The sequence below is a fragment of the Lytechinus variegatus genome, chromosome 17 (assembly GCF_018143015.1).
Source record: "Lytechinus variegatus isolate NC3 chromosome 17, Lvar_3.0, whole genome shotgun sequence".
In the NCBI taxonomy this organism is placed as follows: Eukaryota; Metazoa; Echinodermata; class Echinoidea; order Temnopleuroida; family Toxopneustidae; genus Lytechinus; species Lytechinus variegatus.
This window is the reverse complement of record NC_054756.1, coordinates 13,440,914-13,465,238: the sequence shown is the minus strand read 5'-3', so window position 1 is coordinate 13,465,238 and position 24,325 is coordinate 13,440,914. Positions and strand designations below refer to the sequence as shown.

At 36.6% G+C, this 24,325-nt stretch overlaps 2 protein-coding genes across 5 annotated transcripts in view; both read left to right on the top strand.

Annotated features, from left to right (window-relative positions):
* Positions 1-24,325, top strand: part of LOC121430904 — a 38,081-nt gene that overhangs the window by 4,420 nt on the left and 9,336 nt on the right. For both annotated transcript variants that reach the window (XM_041628334.1, XM_041628335.1), the window contains exon 3: positions 20,979-21,275. In XM_041628334.1, the coding sequence (XP_041484268.1) occupies positions 20,979-21,275 (297 nt within the window). The remainder of the gene's footprint in view (positions 1-20,978; positions 21,276-24,325) is intronic.
* On the top strand, positions 61-15,619 carry LOC121430903. 3 transcript variants are annotated; one of them, XM_041628332.1, is made up of 9 exons: positions 61-499; positions 3,023-3,126; positions 8,342-8,731; positions 9,335-9,496; positions 10,034-10,124; positions 10,772-11,176; positions 12,210-12,360; positions 13,052-13,122; positions 15,061-15,619. In XM_041628332.1, exons 2-9 carry the CDS (start codon positions 3,110-3,112, stop codon positions 15,349-15,351), a joined length of 1,578 nt encoding a protein of 525 aa, XP_041484266.1. In that variant the 5' UTR covers positions 61-499; positions 3,023-3,109; the 3' UTR covers positions 15,352-15,619. The 3 variants fall into 3 exon arrangements, with proteins under 3 accessions (XP_041484266.1, XP_041484267.1, XP_041484265.1); XM_041628333.1 differs by having other exon boundaries at positions 5,553-8,731; XM_041628331.1 differs by lacking the exons at positions 8,342-8,731; positions 9,335-9,496; positions 10,034-10,124; ... (2 more) ...; positions 13,052-13,122; positions 15,061-15,619 and adding an exon at positions 5,553-8,327.

Genomic DNA, 24,325 nt, shown 5'->3' with positions numbered 1-24,325 from the left:
CTACTACATCTATCACTACTCTTACCACTGTATACTACTACCACTTCTACTGCTGCTGCTACACTGAAAAGATAACTTTGTCACAAGGCCCGATTAATTCGTCAATCGGGGTAAAATAATTTGTTTTGCGATATAACTGTGAAATGACAAACTCATGGAAGTAACATAACAAATTGATCGAGCACTATTACAAAGTTTCAACTGGTGTTGACAAAAACAAACTTGCGCATGACTGATTAATTTGCGTGACGAATCTTCGCAACCGTAATTGACAAATCCTCTTCGCAGTCAATGTAGAAATGACGATTTAAAGTCGGCCATAACGAATTGTATTACAAATTATTTGCTGAAAAACAAATCAATTTGTTGACGCAAAATGCATGACAAATTTAGCTCCTGAAGACAGTTTGGGACACCCCGCACATAATCAGCGTCTTTCGAATCACTCGCCGGTCGCCGTGATTTAGCTGCGAGGCAAGGCTTGGGAAGATCGAAAAAGGTAAACTTTTGTACTAAAAAAATAAATTGAATGATTAATTATTGAATTTGATTGTAGTATATTACTGTGGAGATAACTTTTGTATGAAATTCTATAATAGTGAAGTGTTTTTCACCGAAATATTAGTAAATTGAGTATGCATACCTGCATGCACACGGCTACCTCGAGCGAAGTTCGTGCAGGCCCACTCACTACACCACACTCCCGTCTCCCACCTACCCGAAAGTACCGGTAGGTGGAGTGTAGTGTAAGGGGTAGTGAAGTGGAGTTGAGCCTGCACGAACTTCGCTCGAGGTAGCACACAATGACAATACAATGTAGGCCTAAGCTTATTAAATGCGATTGAGTCCAACAATGTCGAATGCGTGTACCGTACTGTCTTGTCATGTGTGTCTTGCCTGGCCCTGGTCTGGACCGGGTGTCCTGTACTCATGTACGTGTAGGCTAGTTTCACCAGTCTGAGGTAGGCCTAGATCTAGGGATAAATTTAGGGCCTAACTTAAATGTTTTACGTTAAACTTAGGCCTAATTGTTTAGGGCCTAATTAAGTTTAAGAAAAGTAGATCTGTAATTGTTGGGACTAGGCCTAAGTAGACATAGGCTACCTGTTCGGCCTATCAGTTAATATTTGTACCGGTACTCAAATTCAATAAGTAGCAATAAGGAGAGACCTGTCAGGAGCTGCAGACTGTTTGCTACACTCATGTCTCATGACAGTCAGTAGTGTTGGCCCAGGCCTAATTTACTTACTGACTGTGCCATATGATTGCCAGGTCTTTTGACTGGGTGATTCACTATCATCATTTTCATGGCCTTGGCCTACATGTATCTACAAATCCGACTTAGCACATTCCTATGCCCCACCGACACCATTACAAGGGCAATTTACACATAAACTAGCATAATTCGCTAAGTTAGATTTCAATTTGCAACGTTCACTGTCGTGAGGCTATAGGCCTCCTAGCGCTTGACACTTGCATCGCATCAGGAGCGCTAATCACGATCGAGCTTTGTGATAAATGGCTGCCGGTGAGGTGCAGGTAATTCTGGAATGTGCCAAGTCGGATTTGTCTACTGTTTTCTTTATTCAGGTCAACATAGGCCCGATTTTATAGGCTTAATTTGAATAGGAGCAAATTTTAAAGTGGTATGACAGGAATGCATGAATGGCAGTGCCAATCCCGGTGGTAAAATCTGGAATGGAATTTTTTTTAATAATGAGAATTAGATCTAGGCCTATTTTTGTTTTGGAAACTGAAATGTGAAAGTGACGTAGTGGTTCCAACCGTAGATATAGGCCTAGAGTGCTTCAAATGTAGACCTAAATAAAGCTCGATTTAAGGACGGCCATTTTGATTAGACGAGCCCGTTGGAGGGGAAATGGCAACAAGATGACTGCCACCCAGTTCCCGTGCATAAACGATATTGTAAGATCCTGTGAAGAGATTGATTCTTTGTGAAATTCGTAAGCCTACATGTAAACAACAATGCCATGGTGATGGTGCAAAGAAAGAAATACAGGTCAAAGGTCAAAAAATAATTTCTTGTATTTTCCTGGATACAAGAAATTGCCTTCTATGTGTACTGTACATATAAATGACTGCATGCATTAACCTTAGTCTAACGAAGGGGGGGGGGGGTGTTGCACCCCCCCCCCCAGTTATCCAGCACGCTAAAAGCTTGCATTCACCACCTAAACAACTAGCTAATTGTTAAACATGAGCGACAAGCTTGCCCCCCCCACCAAAGTAAAACATTTTTTGAAACCTCCAATTGTTTCATGTCCATCCTTCTGTGTTACAAACATAAACATGCAGATATTGTAACACAAACATGCAATGGAATGCACAGTAAAATCCCCGCCACAAAGCATAAGGTATAACCAATGGCATATGTTTGCAATTTTTAAACGGGCCTCATTTTGTGCTTAATTTGTGTTCATTCAGCCGCAAAGTGACAGATCCTTTCATTTTTGCAACACCGACTTCGTAACAACAGTAGCTAGAACATTTACTAGGTTTCATCTTTAAGAAACGTTACTTTATCCTAGAAATTATAGTAGGTTCTTTTGGGGGAACTTTTGATTTTGTGTTAAGTTTAGAACCTTTCTACCTAAATGGCCCCATACGTAACACATCTGTCCCATACGCACATGTGTTCAATTAGTTATACAGCACTAATTAAAGATTTGTTTGTCTTTTTTATTATTTGTACATTGGCTAGTAGTATACTTCAATTATAACTTTTAAACTCAAAATTGGATAATGAATTAATTTAACAGCCATTTAAAAAAGAAGGAAAAAAATGTATTTCAAGTTGTCACATATGGGACATAAATTTGCATAAGAAACACGATAGACAATCTTGAAAAAAAGAATTCCAGAAATTTTGGAGAAAATGCAAAAAAGGATTTTCACAATGTTACCTGATACAGAGTTCCTAAAAATTAAGCTAATTTCTCACATTTAATATGTCTTTGTAAAGATGAAATTAATAATTATTATTTGTATGTTTTCTTATCAGGCAGTTACCTTCAGAGAGTCTAGAGCTACATGTACTTAGTGCTAATTTCTTCGAAACAAGATCACATGAAATTCTCAAGATCAACGCATGATGGAAGCAAATAGGTAGGCAAATGATAACAACTGTTACAGTAGTTTGAAAGTTTATCATGGCCATGCATTTTAAACTCATCCCCCCAAAAAAAAAAGGCGGTGACGTTACATATTTCCAAATCATGCTTTGCTTTATATTATGCCAATCAATTGGGTATTGCCATGATTTTGGTGTAAGGCAAAAAAAGGTGTCTCGGGGTAAGTGCTATGAGGTTTTTTTTTTTAGTTGGAGAAAAATGCAAAGCTCCAAGGCAAAATAAGAAACAAGTTTGTTTCCTGTGGGTGGTCTGAAAACCTAAATGCGAAATGCATTTTTTATATTTTTATTTTTGAGTTGTGATTTTGGCATAAAATATGCTTCAAGCCAAATGTATTGGTGGTGAAATCAATTGCAAATGATGTTTTTACAATAATTACCAGTTTACAGACCAATTAAGATCAATCTGATTTCTTGCACCATTTTGATTTTTGTGAAATATTTTTTTTTCTCTAGATTTTGCAAATAAAGAATGAAATGCAGCCAAAATTGGCTCAACAATATGCGCGCGGCCCTAAGGAAACAAACCTGTTTTTTTTGCCTTAACAGATTTTTTTAATTGCGTTTTTGGTCCACTTTTTTTACATCGCTGCTTTGCAGCCAAATTTTTTCATTTTTTCTGACAACTAGAAAAAAATCCTTCAAAGAGTCGGGCAGTGCGAAGACTAACGCGCTAAATCATTGTGACATAAATGCGTGTGGGGGGACATGAGACAAACCTTTTTTTTTCTTGGCCTAATGTTAAAGGGGAATCCAACCCAAATAAAAACTTGTTTTTTTAAGAAAAAGAAAAATCAGACAAGTTGGTGGGTGTAAGTTTGAACAATATTGGAAAAATAACAAGAAAGATATGAATTTTTAAAAGTTGTAAATATTGGTGATCACTTTACCCATGGAGACTTCAAATTGGCCGCTTATGTGATGTCATAGTGATGTAAGGCAAGGACTACTCTTCCATGTATTCCAATACATATTATGGCTAAAATGTCGTTTTCCCCAAAAGTTTTATTTCAAATTACATTTTTCTTTCATGAGGACATTAAACAATATACTACCTGGGTTATATTTAGATTACATGTACTGCCCCAGGGGAATGGGTACTTAGGAGAAAACTACAAATCCCTGATAATAAAGTACATGGCCTATGGGAAAGTTGTCCTTGCCCATTGTCATAATTTACTTTCCCAGTTGCCAATTTGAAATATACATGGTATTAGTGATCTCAATTTTAAAGCATCTATAACTTTCTTATTGCTGGTCTAATTTCTTTCAAACTTTCACCTTTCTGTTTAATTCATTTTTCTCCTTCTCAACACAACATTCTATGGCCAAGGCTGGATTCCCCTTTAAAGCTAGAGAATGGCATTAGTAGCCTACAGTGTATGACTGAAAAAGAGAATTATTTATCATTTAAAATGGCAGAATTATTGTTGATTGAATCAAACCAACTGGGAATTATTTAAATCCAATCTCAGTGAGTTTATTCTGTCCTTTGTCCAAATAATGGGCAAGTCTTCTTTCAGTTTCCCATATTGCAAATGATTATATTAGCAAAAGGGTTGGCAATTTTCTTGGATTTTTTTAAATAAAAAAGATTTTTTTTCCCCCTGGTAAAAACCAGAAATGGAATTTTGTGATGGCCATTTCTGTCTTCTGTTGGTCTGTCTGTTGGACCGTGAGCATACATTCATGTTGCTCCTACGCTAAAACCGGCCCTTATCAAATTTCGATGGAACTCGCACACAAGGGTCCTAGTGTGTACCACCATGTTGTGAGTGAGAAACCAATGTCATTCTCAGTACGTTTATAATAATAATGTAATAACTTAAACTTATATAGCACTTTTCATGAAATCATATCAAGTGCTTTACAATGTAGTACATACAAAATATACAAATTAGAAATCATTAAACTAATAGAGAGAAGAAGAAAAAAAAATCATTGTGCATTTGATTTCAAAATTGACCATCAGCTTTGAGAATTTTTTTTTGCCTTAGCATTCATTAATTGACACCTTTTATTTAGAATTTCATCTTTAGGATACCCTGTATAATGCATTGAAATGTGCATTAATTGTTGGTTTGTTTATAAATATCTTCAGCTTTCCAAATATGTATACTTTTGTTGTGTAATTGTAGAGATATTAGAATTTGTAACTCGATTGGTGTAAACAGCTAGCCTTCAAATTGGTGATGTCACACACTAAGGATGGACTACTAAAATAGTCAATACTGTTTGCCACATTTTAAACTAAACTCAAGTGGGGGCACCAGCTTTTTTTTAAGGGGCTTGAAATCTCATCTGTTCATAACCTATAAACATGTTGTGCTAGTTGTCCATGAAGTCTAGTGTTATAAACTAATTTACCGTATTTACTTTTTCTGCACTTCTTAATTTACAGGTTGAGGTTACTGGGTGACAGGGCTTGAATGAAAAAAATATAGTGAACAGTCAAAGGTCCTTCCAATTGTGCAAAAAATCAATTTGAAAAAAAAAGTACTTTGAGATTTGTTTTATAGACAATACACCTCATACTCGTGAAGCATCACCAAGAAAAGATGCGTTTTACATGTAGTCGTTGCCTTTTTGACACACAAAGGTTTTTAACACTCATCAAGCATTATAGACATGGTCACAATGATCAACCTGTACATTGCAACATCAATGGATGTCAAAAACTGCTCAATACAACAAGACAATATCTGAGACATCTAAAAAGTAAACACAATGAATTTTGGACAAATCATTGTTCTAAAAGAACCAGAAACATAGAGGCTGATGAGGTTGAAGAAAATATGGATAATGGTGATGAAATTGTTGAAAATGAAGATGCTGCTAATGATGATATTGAGCATGACGAAGTTGATAGTGATGATGATATAGAAATTGATGTTCCTCAATGTGTTAGTTCTTTTTTATTAGGGTTAAGAGAGGAACATAAATCAAGTAGTTCGGCATGTAGTTACACAGCAAAACGTGTTGCAGATCATTTCAGTGATTATCGAGAAGATGTATCTAAAAGGATCAATGTCATTTTACAAAACAGTGGTGCTGATATGGAGATGATCAACAATATTGGTCAGGATATTTCACATGTACTCAGTGAATCCCAGTATGAAAAGGCATTTACTTTTATGTCATCGAAAGATTGTCTTGAAACCTATGTTGCAGAAAACCTAGATTTTGTTCAACCCATTGAATATGTGCTTGGACGGGATGAAAAGGGAGATGATGAAACAATACAATATGTACCAATTCACAAAACAATCCAGGCATTGTTGAAGAAAGAGGATGTTTTTGCAGAAATTTACAATGGACACTTATCACAGGATGATGTTCTTCTAGACTATTGTGATGGATCAAATTGTAAAAATAATACATTGTTATCTAGGGACATGTCACTGCAGTTGCAATTTTATTACGACGAGTTTTGTGTTGCCAATCCATTAGGCAATAAGGTGAAGAAAATGAAAATTGGTGCTTTCTACTACATCTTGGGAAATATTTCACCACAATTCCGTTCCAGGTTATATGTGATTCAATTAGCTACTTTATGCTTGGCAAGTCATGTACAAAAGCATGGTTTTCATTCAATCATCGCACCCCTGATACATGATTTGAAAATCTTGGAAACAGAGGGCCTTTCAATATGGAAAGATAATATACAGTATACGTTGTATGGAACAGTGTCATTTATCAGTGCTGATAATTTGGGAGCTCACATGATAGGAGGATATCAAACACATTTCAACCATGGTAGAGTATGTAGAGAATGCAATGTTACAAAAAGAACACTGAAGGATCACTTTAACTGCAAAAGTCTTGATGAAAGATCTAGGGCAACCTATAACCAACAAGTACAACGTGTGCAGGAGAATCGGTCTTTGGGAATGGTATATGGCGTATTGAAGGATTCCCAGTTTAATCAGTTGGAATATTTCCACGTAACATCGGGGTTGCCATTCGACATTGCACATGATCTTTTTGAGGGTGTGATACCAGAAGTGATCAACTTAACAATAAAGCATTGTGTCCAGCAAGGATACTTTTCCCTTCAGTTCTTCGATAGTACTATACATTCATTTAATTATGGTCAAGAAGATGTGTGTAACAAACCCACTCGCATGTCCACAGATATGGGAAGTTTCAGAGTAAAACAAACAGCTGCTCAGGCATGGTGCCTGCTGCGTCTCCTCCCAGTTATGATTGGTTATGCTGTACCAACCACTGATACTAGATGGCTGGTTTTGTTATTGCTATTGGATGTGGTAGAATATTGTGTGGCCCCAAGAGTGAATAAAGTCATGACAGACTTCTTAGCATATCTTATAGAAACATTTCTTTCAACATACTACAGTGAATATGATGATATAACAATGAAACCTAAATTCCATTTTGTGACACATTACCCTGGCCAAATGCTTAAATTTGGACCACTAGTCCATTGCTGGACCCTTAGATTTGAGGGGAAGCACCATTTCTTTAAGGAACTTGCATGGCGGACAAAAAATAGAAAGAATATACTAAAAACACTCGCTGAAAGACATGAATACTATCAGACATGGTGCAGGTCACGTTCAGAGGATTTTTTAACCAGTGACACAATTGAGCACACAGGTGGCGAGCTAGTCCCCATCAGATTGTTATCAAAAGAAATGCACCAGCTACTATTGCCTCTCGATAAGGAAGCTGAATTTGTTTATAAGGTGGAGAAAGTATCTTCAAATGGTACATGGTACAAGTCTGGATCTGCTGTTGTACTACAAAAAAGAGATGAAAGCTACCAGTTTGGGGTAATTGACACAAACTTTATCATTTCTGGAATGGTGTTTGTTGCTTGTAAAACTCTTATTACAACAGAGTACCTACATCATGTACACGCATATGCTGTTTCTGATGATGGTGGACAGCTAGTACTTGTGAGAGTTTCCGATCTGGCTGATTATCATCCTCTTTCAATATACACTACAGGATATTCCAAGTTGATTGTAATGCGCCATCATATTTTGTAACTTGGGTCTTTGAAACATATCTTGGACCACTAGTCCATGAATGAATCCTGTCATACACTACAGCTACAATGCCATTATTGAAAATGACTATTTTGAATATGTTCTGCAAATAAATGTCACAGAATTACCGTGTTGTGTATACATGTCTATAACACAATAAATCTCAAATGTATTTCAGGTATTTGGTACTCTGTAATGGGTTCAAGAAAGTTGTATCCTTGCATGGCCCTGTCACAGCTACAGAACTATCTGAAGAAGCCAGAAAGGCTTTTCCAGACTTACAAGGAACTTTTCGGCTCCAAGTATTTGATGAAGACTTTGGAGAATATGTTGATTTAGAGTTTGGGGAAGAAGTCAAGCATAAAGCAAAGATCCAAGTTCTGCAAGTTTTCGAAGTACAGATTCCAGTTTCATCCCATAGTGAACTTCTGCAGAATGGTGCAAAGGCCTCAGAAGAGCCAGCAAGAGAGTTTGTACCAGTGAGTGCTAGTGCTTCAAGATCCAGTGAGACAGCAGAAAGTGGTGATGCAAGTTCAGCAGAAGATCACAATCTTGAACGTAAAGGAAGGTAAATTTTGAAAAGAATCTAAATATAATTATAATAAATTCGTTTTCCTGTAACATGGTTTGATAGTTAAGGAGAGTAAAGTTGGTCACTCACTAAAGCCCTTTCCATGAATATAAATCGATCAGTTCCATGTTACTTTTTCAATATAGTGATCATTTACTCTTAATATTTCTACATATATGGTAGACATGAAAGTGGAATTCAGAAGACGGCATGTTTGCAGAATAATAAACCTTTTGTGCTTCAGAGTGTTGCCATTGTTAACCATTTCTAAAAGACCTGTTAATAACAAATCTGATTTCAACATGGAAGACATAACTGGGGCCAGCCTGCCATTTGAATGTCCCTAAATTGGTGTAGTCATGTCGGGAATTTTAAACAGCATTTGATCACCCGTGTTACATGTGGACAAAAGAATGAGGTAAGTTCATAATACAATACAAAATCGATCAGTATAACTAAAAGGGATTGTATCCACCCACTTGGGCAGTCACAACATCCCGACCATCACATGGTTTCGTCAGATTCGTCTAGATATTAAATTTAAATGTTAGAGAATCTAGCTCATGTTTTGAAATTATGATTGTTCCCCCTTTCTTCCAGCCAAGATCAAGTGGCAGTCAGTAGATCTGGATGGTACACAAAATACAAGCTACCTCAGTTTCCAGAAGAGCTTACTAACATGTTGAAATCTGGTGCTGTAAAGTCTCATCATGAATCGGCAATTCTTGATATCATATTTGAGTCAATACGTCACCATACACTGTAAGTTTAATGCTTGATTATCTACATTGTATTCCTACATGCAAGTTTAGTACGGTAGTGGTAGTAGCTCCTGCAGTTTGCTCACATGATTATGTTGCAATCCCCTCCCTATAATTTGATTAAAATGGATGTCGGTCCAGGGGACAAACGTCAGCATCGTCCCAAGTTTACAATGCCTCAAATGGTTGACCCCATCTAAAATTCTATAACTTTGAAAAACTGACTAGCAAAAAAATTGTTTCCTTTTCGAAATTTATCCCGGTTCCCGTCTACTTCCCCTTCTCCCTTTCTTTCCCCCTCCTTCTTTTCCTCCTCTTTCCTCTTTTTTCCCCCTTTCTAACCTCTCCCTTTCCTTTCACCTCCTACCTCACATCAGCATTTTAGCTCCTTGCCGTGCCTATTTTAGTCGTCTGCCCCTGCCTTTCCCACTGGTTACGCCACATGACCCAACTGACATTCGTTGATGATGAGCATTGATTGATATCAAGTGCAATTGCAAACATTTTTTAAATACATTTTTTTATTCATATCCTGTAGGTATCCAACTCCTCGTGAATATGCCGGAGTTGTGGAGCAGCTGGTTTCAAAGTTCCCAAAGATAGCCATGCTAGACAACACCAATAACAAGGTAAGTGCACATTCACAAGGAGGAATGTGTCAAATAAAGATTTGTACAATATTGACAGTGGGTTGAGGTATGGGCAGGGTATTTTTAGGTTTTGGATGTGGGGATGTGCACGTAACCAGGTGGTGGAGCTAAACTATTGAAATTATAGTGTTTGATCAGGCAGGCTGTGGGTAGGTCTGGAATGAGGCGTGTGTTTGGGAAAGGGTGTGAGGCAGTGGTGTAACTAGGGTCTTCCATTGGGGGGGAGGACAGGCTTGTGATCAGGGGGGCATAACCGACTATTGTTAATAGACATGGAGTTTGGCATTTTATTTGGGGGGGGGTGACTGGTGAGCCTTCCAGCAGAGGGCAAATGCCCCCTTACCCCCTCAGGTTATGCCACTGGTGTGTGGGACAGCGAAAGGCAAAATAGATGGGATTTGAGTAGGGAAGCATCCTGTGCTATGAAGTGCAGCCCTTTTTTTCTTCACCTCATTGAAGTATTTTATATTTTCGTCTATACATGAGAGAAACTTGCAGAGCTGCTTCTGAAACTTTGTAACTCTGACCTTGGTAATTGCAAAAGCAAGCGACACTTGTGGTTCAACAACTGCGTTGCTTTTGCTGTTAATTGTTGAGCCTGTTTGATCAAACTTTTTGTTTTGCAGGAACTGTGGTTAGCCAAACTCAAATACAAATTTCAGAACAAGCGGAATAGGTCGGACGATATAAGGAAATTGCTACAAGTTCAGATGAGAAAAAGGAAGCAACCCATGAAGAAACCAAGCATGGAATCGGCAGCAAAACAACCAGCTAAACCCAAATTCCCACCAATGTTTGGTCTACAAAATTACCTACCTGAAAGACCCAAATCAGAAGATCCATTAACCATTAAGGCCCATATTGAGTGGCTAGCAGTTGAGAGCAAGAAAAAGCGTCCAGATTTCAAGGAGGTCACACAACGCATGGATTTAACTTTTCCAGATAGACGCCACGAAATTGTGGAGGGTGGTGCAAGCTCTACAGTAATCAAAGAGAAATATCCATGGCTGTTTATGCCAGAAGCTGATGAGGTGTGTATGTTTTATTTTTAATGTAGATATACGTTTTGTATCCACATTCAAATTGTTGACATGCAAATGATGCACACATGTACTGTACATGGAATATAAAATTTAATACCTTGGTTTACATTTTCAGGCATATTGGTGGAATATAAACACTAATGCTTAGTCTCATCCAGGCGTACAACACGCACATTGCCAATTTCACGAGTACATAGGCTTTGAGTTTTGAGGCGTGCGAGTGTGATCAAACGTTTCAAATCATCACAAGGAGTGTGATTTTTCACACGCCTATTTTTTTTAATTGGCTACAAAGTGCAAAGTGCCTTTGGGCTTGCAGGATTAATCAATCATAACAAAATTAAAATTTTCAAAATGTATATTGACAAAGGAAAAGTTCAGTGTAAATAATAGTTTTTTCAAGCCTTTATGTTTACGTTCGGTCATGTAGTGTTTTGTTCACGTGCAATAAAAAGGAGCCCCTTCACTCCCTTTTCCTGAATTCCACAGGGAATTCCATATACACTTGGTCGTTTCTGCACATGTGGTATGTTGCGTGCCATGTAGCCATGGTAGCGTATGCAGGGTGGTTTATTTGAATATTTGAAATTTGATTTACAAGTTTGATTGTGATGCACTTCGACAGCACACCTTAATATATTGAGTGTGAGATATACCACACCTGCAATTTTCAAAACTCAAAGCTGGAGTGCATGGTGTCTTATCCGCCATACTCTATTTGTGATTAATTCATGATAGACGTATATAATGCTTTCGTCATACCACATGAACCCTACCAAAGATGGTAGGGTTTATGATTACAATTTCTTCAAATTAATGCCTGAAGAAGTCTAAACAAGATCTTTACAGGAGTGTGTTTGTGTTCATGATAAGCTAGCTGATTTACTGAATGAAGCTGTATCTTGTCAGTAAAATTATAAATCCAATCAGCCTGTCACTATAAAAACCAATAATTTAACATGTTCAACAACACCAGCATTAATCTAGTAAACAGGGGTCATGATGTTTATCATATTTTCAGTTTCTTGCAGAGTTTCGCAGGATTCATGGTGAGGACCTAATTACACTCTTCCACCAAGGACTACAAAGACTTGCAGAACCCCTTTCTGGACTCCACAAAGAGAGATGCAAACGAGCCAAGAAAGATGTGTCAGTTCCCGGAAGTAAAGAAGGTATTCTGTTGTTCGGATATTTTTAATTTGTTCGTAACATCACACATTAAAAACCCAAAATGTTATACAATGGAAAAGTAATTTGTAACATTATTCCCTTATTACAATGGATAATTATCTCTTCATTCCAGTGTGCCACACATTATAAAAGGAAACTGTAAATACACTTTAAGAATTAAAGTTCGAACCCCTCCAGGCAACCAACTTTATGCTCACAAAGGCATGCAACCACTTTACACTCACTTGGCCTAGTCACTTGATTTCAAGTGGATGTGTATCAATGTCCAGAAATTCATGAGTTTGTCTCTAATGCCTGCCTAAAGTGTTTAACTCCTGTCCATTTGTGGTCAATTTTGAAGCCGACATGAGATAATTCTTCATTGAATTTTTTTTTCTTTTCTATCTTTCAATAATTTGAGCTATAAGAGACAGCTGTTAGTTATGAAGCATGTGGGTATTTAAATTTGGAATCGTGAGAATCAAGGCTGAAGGCACTAACCTATTCATTAGTTTTGAGCAAAATTACAGCTAAGAACTTCAGTCCCTTCAATCCATACATGATCTAAAGATTGCAGTGGTAACGTGGTGGTAAATCAATGTTGGATTCCAACTTACAGAATACAAACTTCTGTTTTGAATTAAAAACATGGTGCATTTTTTAAATTATTGACATTTCTTAATCTAATTCCAGAAATTGCCATACAGATCCTACCAACCTTCTTCAAGGAAGACCTAGGTGATATATTCATCTCAAGTGACAAGGTATGGTACCGCAAAACCAGTTAGAAATAATTTTACAACATTGACATGGACTAGATTATTAGTTTCATAAAGCCAAAATCTAAGAATCATATTTTAGCATTCTTTTGCACTCCGCTCTACAACTTCAGACTGCTGAGACAACTGGTGGAATGTGTTTATCACAAAGTACACTGGTATTATGTGATCAGGTACTTAAGATTTACATGCATGTTATGTGTGATAACACAACATTCCAGTCAGCCCGCTAGCATGCAGTTGCAAATTACAGCACAAAACAAAGCTGAATATATTCTGGGTGTTGGAATTTTGTTAGTTTTGCATTTCATCAGAGTGATTTATTTGCCAAAAATATTGTTACATCTTATTAATATTATTTGAATAATTATTGAAAGAGAAATATTTCAATCCAAGTAAGTGAAAAATATTGTGTGTTGCTTGGTCGTCATGCTGCATGTCGCGCGTTTGCAAGACACGCTGCTAACAGGCTATTTAGCATGCATCAGTCATGATTGCGCACCATAATCTCAAGAAATCTTAACGTCTTTGTTTTTGTTTTTTGCATAGCAGAGTAAGACTATAGGCGCCGCTTTTCCGACGGCGGCGGCAGCGTCAACATCAAATCTTAACCTGAGGTTAAGTTTTTGAAACGACATCATAACTTAAAAAGTATATGGACCTAGTTCATGAAACTTGGCCATAAGGTTAATCAAGTATTACTGAACATCCTATTAGAGTTTCATGTCACATGACCAAGGTCAAAGGTCATTTAGGGTCAATGAACTTAGACCATGTTGGAGGAATCAACATCGAAATCTTAACCTGAGGTTAAGTTTGGAAATGTCATCATAACTTAGAAAACATATGGACCTAGTTCATGAAACTTGGACATAAGGTTAATCAAGTATCACTGAACATCCTGCATGAGTTTTATGTCACATGACCAAAGTCAAAGGTCATTTATGGTCAATGAACTTTGGCCGAATTGGGGGTATCTGTTGAATTCCCATCATAACTTTGAAAGTTTATAGATCTGATTCGTGAAACATGGACATAATAGTAATCAAGCATCACTGAACATTTTGTGCAAGTTTCAGGTCTCATGATTAAGGTCAAAGGTCATTTAGGGTCAATGAACTTTGGCTGATTTGGGGGTATCTGTTGAATTACCATCATAACTTTGAAAGTTTATTGGTCTAGTTCGTTAAACTTGGACATTAGAGTAATCAAGTATCACTGAACATCCTGTGCGCATTTCAGGTCACATGATTAAGGTCAAAGGTCAATGAACTTTGGCCGAATTGGGTGTATCTGTTGAATTACCATCATAACTTTGAAAGTTTATGGATCTGATTCGCGAAACATGGACATAATAGTAATCAAGCATCACTGAACATTTTGTGCAAGTTTCAGGTCTCATGATTAAGGTCAAAGGTCAATGAACTTTGGCCGAATTGGGTGTATCTGTTGAATTACCATCATTACTTTGAAAGTTTATGGATCTGATTCATGATTCTTGGACATAAGAGTAAACAATTATCACTGAACATCCTGTGCGAGTTTCAAGTCACATGATCAAGGTCAAAGGTCATGTAAGGCCAATGAACTTTGGCCATGTTGGGATTTTTTGTTGAATAACCATCATATCTCTGTAAGTTTATTGGTCTAGTTCATAAAAAGTGGACATAAGAGTAACCATGTATAACTGAACATCTTGTGCGAGTTAAGGTAGTTTTCAAAGTCAGCACTGCTGCTATATTGAACCTTGTGATGCAGGTGAGACGGCCAGAGGCATTCCACTTGTTGATAAAACTTCGCACGCCCATCCATTGTCCCATAATGGATGGGCCAAGTTTCTTAAAAAAACAAACGTATTTCTTGTTGAGAAGCTAAGCCACATGCATTGAATAAGAAACCCTTGTTATTGTTTTTCATTGACAGGTTGAAACGAAGCCCATGTACGTACGTGTATCCGGCGATCAAGAGGAATCCTATGAGCTTGTTCTGGAGGAGCATAGAGTCTGTGAAGTCCAGGATAAAGTGCATGCATTGGCTTGTTACGTAGCTGGTTTTTACATATTCCATTTGGCCTATGAGCCATCAGTCATGAAAATTCTGGAGTTTTGTCAACTCGGAATTCTTCAGGTGAAAGATGCATGTCCTGTTGATAAATCTGTTATCAACCTTCTCAACAAGTTGAAGAAGAATGTGCCCTCCAAACAAGGGAAGTGACTGAAGTCCGGCAGAATTCATGGAACAGCTGTTTCTAAAGTCACACAGGCATCTCCTTTAGGTTAAAAATGTTACAAGTTTAAAGATTGTAAGTATGTATTGATGAATTGTGATTTTTTTTTAAAGAGATTTGAGAAAGAAAGTTTAAAGTCACATTCAGAGCACAGTAGATGGAGATGGCTCACACACTTGATGAAGCATATTCTATGGAAGCTTAAAAGTGCCACCGAGATGTTGAGATAATTATCTTGGGAAGTCGACAACATGATAGCAAAAGATCAGATGACGAGATCCTGGATCTCATCATGTCCACATCTTTCAGAAGAGATGATCAGATGACAAGATCTCTGATCTCGTCACGTCGACATCTTGTAGAAGAGATGATCAGATGACAAGATCCCGGAATTCGTCATGTCTACATCCAGTGGAAGAGATGATTAGATGTCATGATCTCGTAACTCATCATGTCTACATCTTTTAGAAGAGATGATCAGATGACACAATCATGAATCGAAGATCTTGTCATCTGATCATCTCTTCTACAAGATGTCGACATGACGAGATCCAGGATCTTGTCATCTGATCATCTCTTCTACAAGATGTCAACATGACGAGGTCCGGAATCTTGTCATCTGATCATCTCTTCTACAAGATGTCGAGATCCGGGATCTTGTCATCTGATCATCTCTTCTACAAGATGTCGACATGGCAAGATCTGGGATCTTGTCATCTGATCATCTCTTCTAAAAGATGTCGACATGATGAGATCCTGGATCTCGTCATCTGATCTTTTGCTATCATGATGTCGACTTCCCAAGATAATTATCTCAACATCTCAGTGGCACTTTGAAGCTTCCATAATATTCACACTTCATTTAATCACAGGAAAATCTGAATATCTCAAGAGCTCCATTCCTGAGAAATCAAAGTGCAAGGTCTTGTATTTTCTTTATATATATGTGGGAACTTCTGTACACATAATCAATGTTGACTCTCAAATCTCCTGTACAGAGAATCCTCCCACAATTGCTGAGGTTGGCCTGATGGACAGATGCCAAAGTGTAGCTTGCAAGCTTTTGAATATATTGTGAGGTAGCCTCAGCAACTGCGTAAGGATTCTCTCATATCAACCTGTATTGTTTCAAGAACTGCCTTGTTTATGTTATTGCAACAGCTGAATGCAAAATTGTTTTTGAAAATATGCTTGTAAAAAAAAGAAAAGAAAAAATAGTATTGTGAACAAGCCAAACAAAAGGACAATATTTTAAACCTTGATTGGCCATTAGTTTTGGTGTCGACGTAAATGTGTTTTCTATAAAAGTGCAGTAGTTGTACATAACTGCCAACTACCGGTATTCAGATTTTTGAGCTTTCAAACTAAAAATTCTGGATAGTTCAGATTTTTGAAAATCTTCATGATGGTTAATTCAATCTTAAAGTTCAAAGATTTTTTATATAGGTTAATTGGAAAAAATCTCCATCTTTTCAATTTGATGATTTTAGACTATCAATGTTTGCAGTTATGGACTGGCATTGTGTATAGCTAAAATGTTTTGCTCTCTAAATGTGAAATTGTAAGTGGCAAGTGGGCTCTCACTTTCTTAAGTAAATCATGGAAAAATGTGAGAGCCCACTTCCAAGGAAGGAAGAACAAAAACAAATACAGTTCCAAAAAGACTGAAACACTAAAGATGAATTTTCATTCTTTAATGGCTTTGGATCGGGGAAATTTATTTCCTTTTTTTTTAAAGTTGTCCAACATTTTATTGTGCTTTTGGAATTATTTTCAACTCTTAATGGAAAGTATTTTGATTCGTCAGGTTTGTAATAAATCATCAAATTTGTTGTTTTTGTTTGACAAAAATCAATTGGTTTTGTTAAACAAAAACAACAAATATGATATTTTGATATTATTGAATTTGATGCAATTGTTGCATTGTATTGGTAACTGCATTTGATGTCAGAAAGTTAATGCCAGGGGCATATGCAGGATTTTTTTCTGGGGGGGGGGTGGAAAAGTTTTGGAAAGTGGACTTTTTGCTAAATTTTCCTGAAATCTATATACCACATTTATTTTTAATCATCGACCAAAAAAGCTAGGGGGGTGGCAATTTGACAACCCAATTTTATGTTTCAAACGTAAAAAAAGGCAACTGATTAACGCAGACGCACAAAAGTAAACCTTTCGCATTTTGCGAACGTACACCCCGCACCCCCTGCAATGCATATGCCCCAGGTTAATGCAAAGTATTTTGACATTTTTAGTGAGTTTGATGTAGGCCCTAATTGTTCTAACCGAATTTGTTGCAATTGTTATACAGTAGTGGTAACTGAAAAGAATTTGTTGTCAGGACGAAGATTGCTTGTTGCTCTTAAGAATATATCGAGGAGTTTTAGCTAATCTCCTTCGCAGCCTGCTTAACACTTGTACTGTGACAGCAGGAGTCTCAATCAGACTGCGAAGGAGATTAGCTAAAACTCCTCTAGCTATACTTTAATGCAAAGTATTTTGACATTGCTAGACAATTTAATGTAGGCCCTAATCTTTGTAACTGAATTTGTTGCAATTGTTATACAGTAGTGGTAATTAATGAAAAGAATTTGTTGTTGGGATGAAGATTGTTTGTTGCTCTTAAGGATATAGGAGTTTTAGTTTATCTCCTTTGCAGCCTGCTTGAAAATCTTACTGTGACGGCAGAAGTCGCAATCAGGCTGCTAAGGAGATAAGCCAAAACTTCTCTATGTCCTTAATGCAGAGTATATTGACATTGTACATGTAGTGAATTTGATGTAGGCTAGGTTTGTAACTGAATTTGTTGCAATGGTTATTACTGGGAATCGAAAAGAATTTTTTGTCAGGATAAAGATTGTTTGTTGGTCTTACAGGAGTTTTAGCTAATCTCCTTTGCAGTCTGCTTGACACTCGTACTGTGATGGAAGAATTATCAAACAGACTGCAAAGGAGATTAACATCCTTAATGCAGAGTATTTTGACTTTGCAGTGAATTTTAGTAAATATTTTATAAAATGTTACTTGCTGGCAAGTGTTTACTGGATTTGATGTATTTTGAATTTGTTTCCTCAGGAATTTCGAGGTTCTATTAAAACTTACAAAAATATTAACTATCTGTATTTGTTTGTTTATCACAGGTGTGCTTTCTGACTATTACATGACAAATTAACGTCAAAATGCATTACAAATTGATGAACGTAAAAAACAAATTAAAAAATGAGAATGAGGAATTAAAATGTTGCAATGACAAACTTTGAAAAAGGTTTGTCAAATTAGACCACTTTTCATGACAAATTAAAATTCGTCATGTTATGGTGCATGACAAATCTATAATGACAAATCTTTGGCATGACAAATTTATTAATTTGTTAAATTAAACCACATTAATGACAAATTTATATTTGTCAATTGACAAAGTTATCTTTTCAGTGTATATACTACTATTACTACTACTACTACTACTACTACTACTACTACTACTACTACTACTACTACTACTACTACTACTACTACTACTACTACTACTACTACTACTACTACTACTACTACTTCTGCTACTACTGCTGCTACTACTACTACTACTACTACTACTACTACTACTACTACTACTACTACTACTACAACTAATACAACTACTACCACTACTACTACTACTATTACTACTACTACTACTACTGCTACTACCACCACCACTTCTAGTACTACCACTACTACTACTACTACTACTACTACTACTACTACTACTACTACTACTACTACTACTACTACTACTACTACTGCTACTACTGCTGCTACTACTACTACTACTACTACTACTACTACTACTACTACTACTACTACTACTACTACTACTACTGCTACTACTACAACTAATACAACTACTACCACTACTACTACTACTACTACTACTACTATTACTACTACTACTACTACTGCTACTACCACCACCACTTCTAGTACTACCACTACTAGACTACGACTAGTGCTACTACGACTAGTGCTACTACTACTACTACTGCTACTACTACCACTACTACTACTACTTCTACTACTACTACTACTATTATCTTATGACTACTACATCTATCACTACTCTTACCACTGTATACTACTACCACTACTACTGCTGCTGCTTTATACTACTATTACTACTACTACTACTACTACTACTACTACTACTACTACTACTACTACTACTACTACTACTACTACTGCTACTACTGCTACTACTGCTGCTACTACTACTACTACTACTACTACTACTACTACTACTACTACTGCTACTACTACAACTAATACAACTACTACCACTACTACTACTACTATTACTACTACTACTACTGCTGCTACTACTACTACTACTACTACTACTACTACTACTACTACTACTACTACTACTACTACTACTACTGCTACTACTACAACTAATACAACTACTACCACTACTACTACTACTACTACTACTACTACTACTACTACTACTACTACTTCTATTACTACTACTACTTCTACTACTATACTATTATTTAAGATTTAAACATTTATTTAAAATCGCGTGCTAAAAATGTCCGCCTTTCCAACTGGAATGTAAAAATTTTCAGCTCGCGCTTCGCGCTCGCATGATTTTTTGAGCAAAACCCCATACTTTTCATAATTAAATAGGTGAATACAATGTCCCGTTTTGAGTTCTAAACCTTAGAAAGAACTCCCGCTTCGATTTGCAATAATCATTTGTTAGATATATATATATATATATCTTGTTCTTTTTTAAAAAAAAGTCCATTAAACTGTCCTTTTTTAAGATCGAAATATCAAAATTTTCAGCTCGCGCTTTGCGCTCGCATGTATTGTTCTTTTAGATTGATCTTTTAGTTTTAATCATTGGTACCATAAATGCTTAAAGTATCAAGCTTTCAGGTCAGAATATATATAAAGGAATTTAAGCTCGCTCTCAGCACTCGCATTGTCTGTGTAGTGAGATATGTATTTTCTTCATGAGTAACTACAATCAGTCCTAAACAAGTACCTTTTCCTGTTTTCAGGACACTATACTAAAAAAATTCAGCTCGCGCTTCGCGCTCGCATTAATTTGTTGGTAAGATATGTGTGTCTTTCTCATGAATCATATATATGTATATATATATAGTCCTATGTGTGTTTGTTTTGTTTGATCGAGCGCCTGAACGTTGATTCATGATTTTGCCCCCCCCCATCTGAAAAATGGATCGACGCCCCTGACTACGACAGCTACTTTTATACTACTATATAACCACAAAGGCCTACATGTCCTTTTAATACGACTAGAGTGGGTACATAGAGTGAATAGATCTAAATGATCTATTCTAAGACACGCGTGTACAATTGCCTGCAGACTTTCTATAGAGTTCCTGCCGTATCAATGTTCTTCATGGACCAACTACAACATAAGTAGTAGGCCAAGGGTTCATATAGGTCCTCGTTCTCGAGGTGTATGTTGAACAACAAACCGTGAGAAACAAATGAGGAAAATAGGGATCGACAGAAATACTGAATGTGACACATAAACTAAAAAGAAAAATAATTTCTCTCTCCACCCCTCTCTCTCTCTTGTCCCAACATTCCCCTTCGATACCAGGATGGATGGGTTCAATAGCATGGGGCGTGGCTTCCATGTTCTCCCCCATCTCGACGATGCTCTTCCTGCGATGGGGTCATCGGCCCATCGCCTGCCTTGGTGTCCTCTGCTGTTCCATTGGTCTTCTCGTGACATCCTTCCTATCAAACCTCTGGTATATGTATGCATCATTCGGCTTCGTCTTCGCGGCAGGGACGAATATGATCAATTCCGTTTCCTTCCACCTTACAGCCCTCCATTTTCCAGGCCAAAAGGGGGTCCGGCCTTTTGCCTTCGTGTGCTTAAGCGGTGGTGCCGGTAAGTTTTTTTTTTATCGTTAACCCAAACTCCTTATACTTTAAGATTAATCAAATGCTCGTAATGCTCTGGCGTAGCAAGGGGGGGGGTTATAGGCTTCGAGGCGCTTGATACCCTAAGCAAAAAGTAACAAAGGAGTGAAAAAAAAGCATAGGAAAAGCGTTAAGACATGATATTGTTTCCTGTCAATATCTAAAACTTTCGTCAGCTTTCCTTTAAAATAATGGTTATTTTGACTTTTACGTGCCTAATTAAAGGGATGGTCCGGGCTGAAAATATTTATATCTTAATCTTAATACATAAAGTAGAATTCACTGAGCAAAATACCGAAAATTTCATCAAAATGAGATAACAAATAATAAAGTTATTGAAATTTAAAGTTTAGCAATATTTTGTGATAACAATCATCATGGATATTCATAGGTGGGCTGATGACATCACATCCCCACTTTCCGTTTTCTCATGTTATTACATAAAATCATATTTTTTATCATTTCATACTTGTGTGAATAATATGTCTACTCTATTTATTAAGCTATAAGCACTTCCAGCCCAGACCATCCCTTTAATGATATGTTATGTGATATGATTATATAAAAACAAAAAAATCTGCCTCGTTCGCTTCTCTCACTCTCAAGAATTAGTGAACGTTATCCGAAACTCGGTCTATAGCTTACACATTGCATCAACACTCCTCATATATCTAGCTCACACCCTTCAAATTCAGAGTGGAATAGACAAACTTTATCGTAAAGGCACTGAGTAGAATGTATATTATAATAATTATTATTATAATAATAACCCCCCTCATTTCCATATCCATTTATGCTCTATATTATACTGTGTTTTTTTTTACGAAGTAAGAATGCCCTTCTGTAAAATTGTATTTGATTTATATTGTTTTATATTACTTTGTATTATGTTTTGAATGGAAATGAAATAAAGAATTGAATTGAATTGAATTGATTAAATGATTCGCATGAACATGAAAATGAATAAATTGAGAATATATATGTCTTTTGAACTTGGAAAAGAAATATGTTGTACTTCATTAAAAAACAATGAAGTATACCTCTCTGATAAATTGATAGGGTATGTTTCTCACATTTGATTCCCCCCTTTTTTTTTATCTACGTTAGGGTTTACATATTATTTATTTATCTATTAGATTTCTTTATACTGCAGGTAGGCCTGATCAGTTATGCAAAAACTGCTTTCCAAAGGCGCCCTGCAGTTTATTAAACAAATCACTCATCATCTTAGAAATTCAAGTATATAAAGTAAAAACAGTATAAAACAGTATAATACATTATATACAAATAGAGTAAAATCAAATTTACTCGTGGAATCATTACATTTACATCAAATTATTCAGTGTAATTACAGACAGAATTTTAATGCAATTTGATGCACGGAGGGGTGTCACATTTCGGCAGAATGCGTTAAGTCCATAGGTGTTTTCCCGCAAAAATGTTTATGATGAAGTTATTGCATTTTGTAACCAGGAATACCTGGATTAAAAAGTTGACCTCAAAGTTGTGCTGCAGTCCTTACTTTTATACGGAACTCAATGTCACATTCAATACCTATGCCGATGAGAGAGATAAGGCCGTTCCCGAATGTTTATGTGTTTGTTTGTTTTTTGTCGACAGCTGTTATAATAGCCTATAATCGAGGCGGAGGGTGCAGTTATTGTCTCTGCTCACTCTAAAAACAAGAAATGTTAACTTAACACTTGAAAGGTTGGAGAAGTGACATTTTCTAAATGTTGCATTTAGCACTTTAAATGGTTCTACCCAACACTTAAAATGTTGGATTCTGCTTTATACAAGGTTAATGTAACATTTGGGAAAGGTTGTCACTCCTTCAACCTTTCAAATGTTGATTTAACATTCGAATTTTTAGAGTGCTGTTGAACGCAATCGATATATGTGGCAAAGACTACTATACGAATTGTGGAAGCAAAGCATCTGCCGCCTAATATGATAGACACCCGTCTGCCTAATGAATATTCATGTTTATTAAAAATTGTGAATTAAAAAACCGCGCCAAAAACGGCATACCAAAGTAATTCGACCAATCAGATATATCAGATTCTGCTCGTCCATTACTTAAAGGGGTTAAAAAATCAGAAGCAACAGGGATACATAACTCAATGGCCCGTATTCTGAAGTCGGGTTTAACGTAAACTCAGGTTTCAAGTTGTGGTTTACGTATGGGAAGCCAAAAGTATCAATTTTTTTTAAATACAGTTGTATGTTTCTTATGTTGACTGTGCTCTTTCCTGATTCATCGATGGTGAAGACAATCACCTATTAATACTTCCTAGACAATTATGAATGATTTGAGAGCCAAATGAGCTGAAGAATGATATCTCTACTGTTAGTGATTTATGTGACAGTTGGCTATCCATGCTTAAACCACAACTTTAAACCAGGATGTAAGTTAAACCCGACTTCAGAATACGGGCCAATTTCTACAAACAACGCTTTTCGGTTTTTTTTAACAATCAAATTTTGTTTCGGTACACTTTAGTTTTCAAGTATATTTGAACGACCTGACGTTGTCAAATCAACGATTATTAATTCGTCTTGTGCCAATAACTTGAGACATCTCCATCATAAGAACCGTGATCGCGAAGATATTCGTAAATTGCGCTTTTATTTTTTCATATCCTGTTGGTAGAGCAACAAAATAATATATCCATCCCGTCGCCAATAACACTTCGAATTTTCCACTAGGAATGCAGAGTTTATCTGCTGCATAATCCAAACTTTCTCGCAGAATATCTCGTGTGTACTCGTACTCGCCATTTTGGATGAAAAAAGTGACGTCATGTCCCATGACTTAACCTTCTTCTTTCCAACACATATCTGATTGGTGTGATTTATTTCTTCTTCATACACATGCATGAATATTTTTCGTGCGAAACACTGGCGTTATTTCATTGTCGATACTAAAAAAAAAAAATCCAAAGTGTGACATTGATATATAATGTCTCAAAATGTCAACAATAACTAATGAATATATACCCTGTGTTAACATTTCCA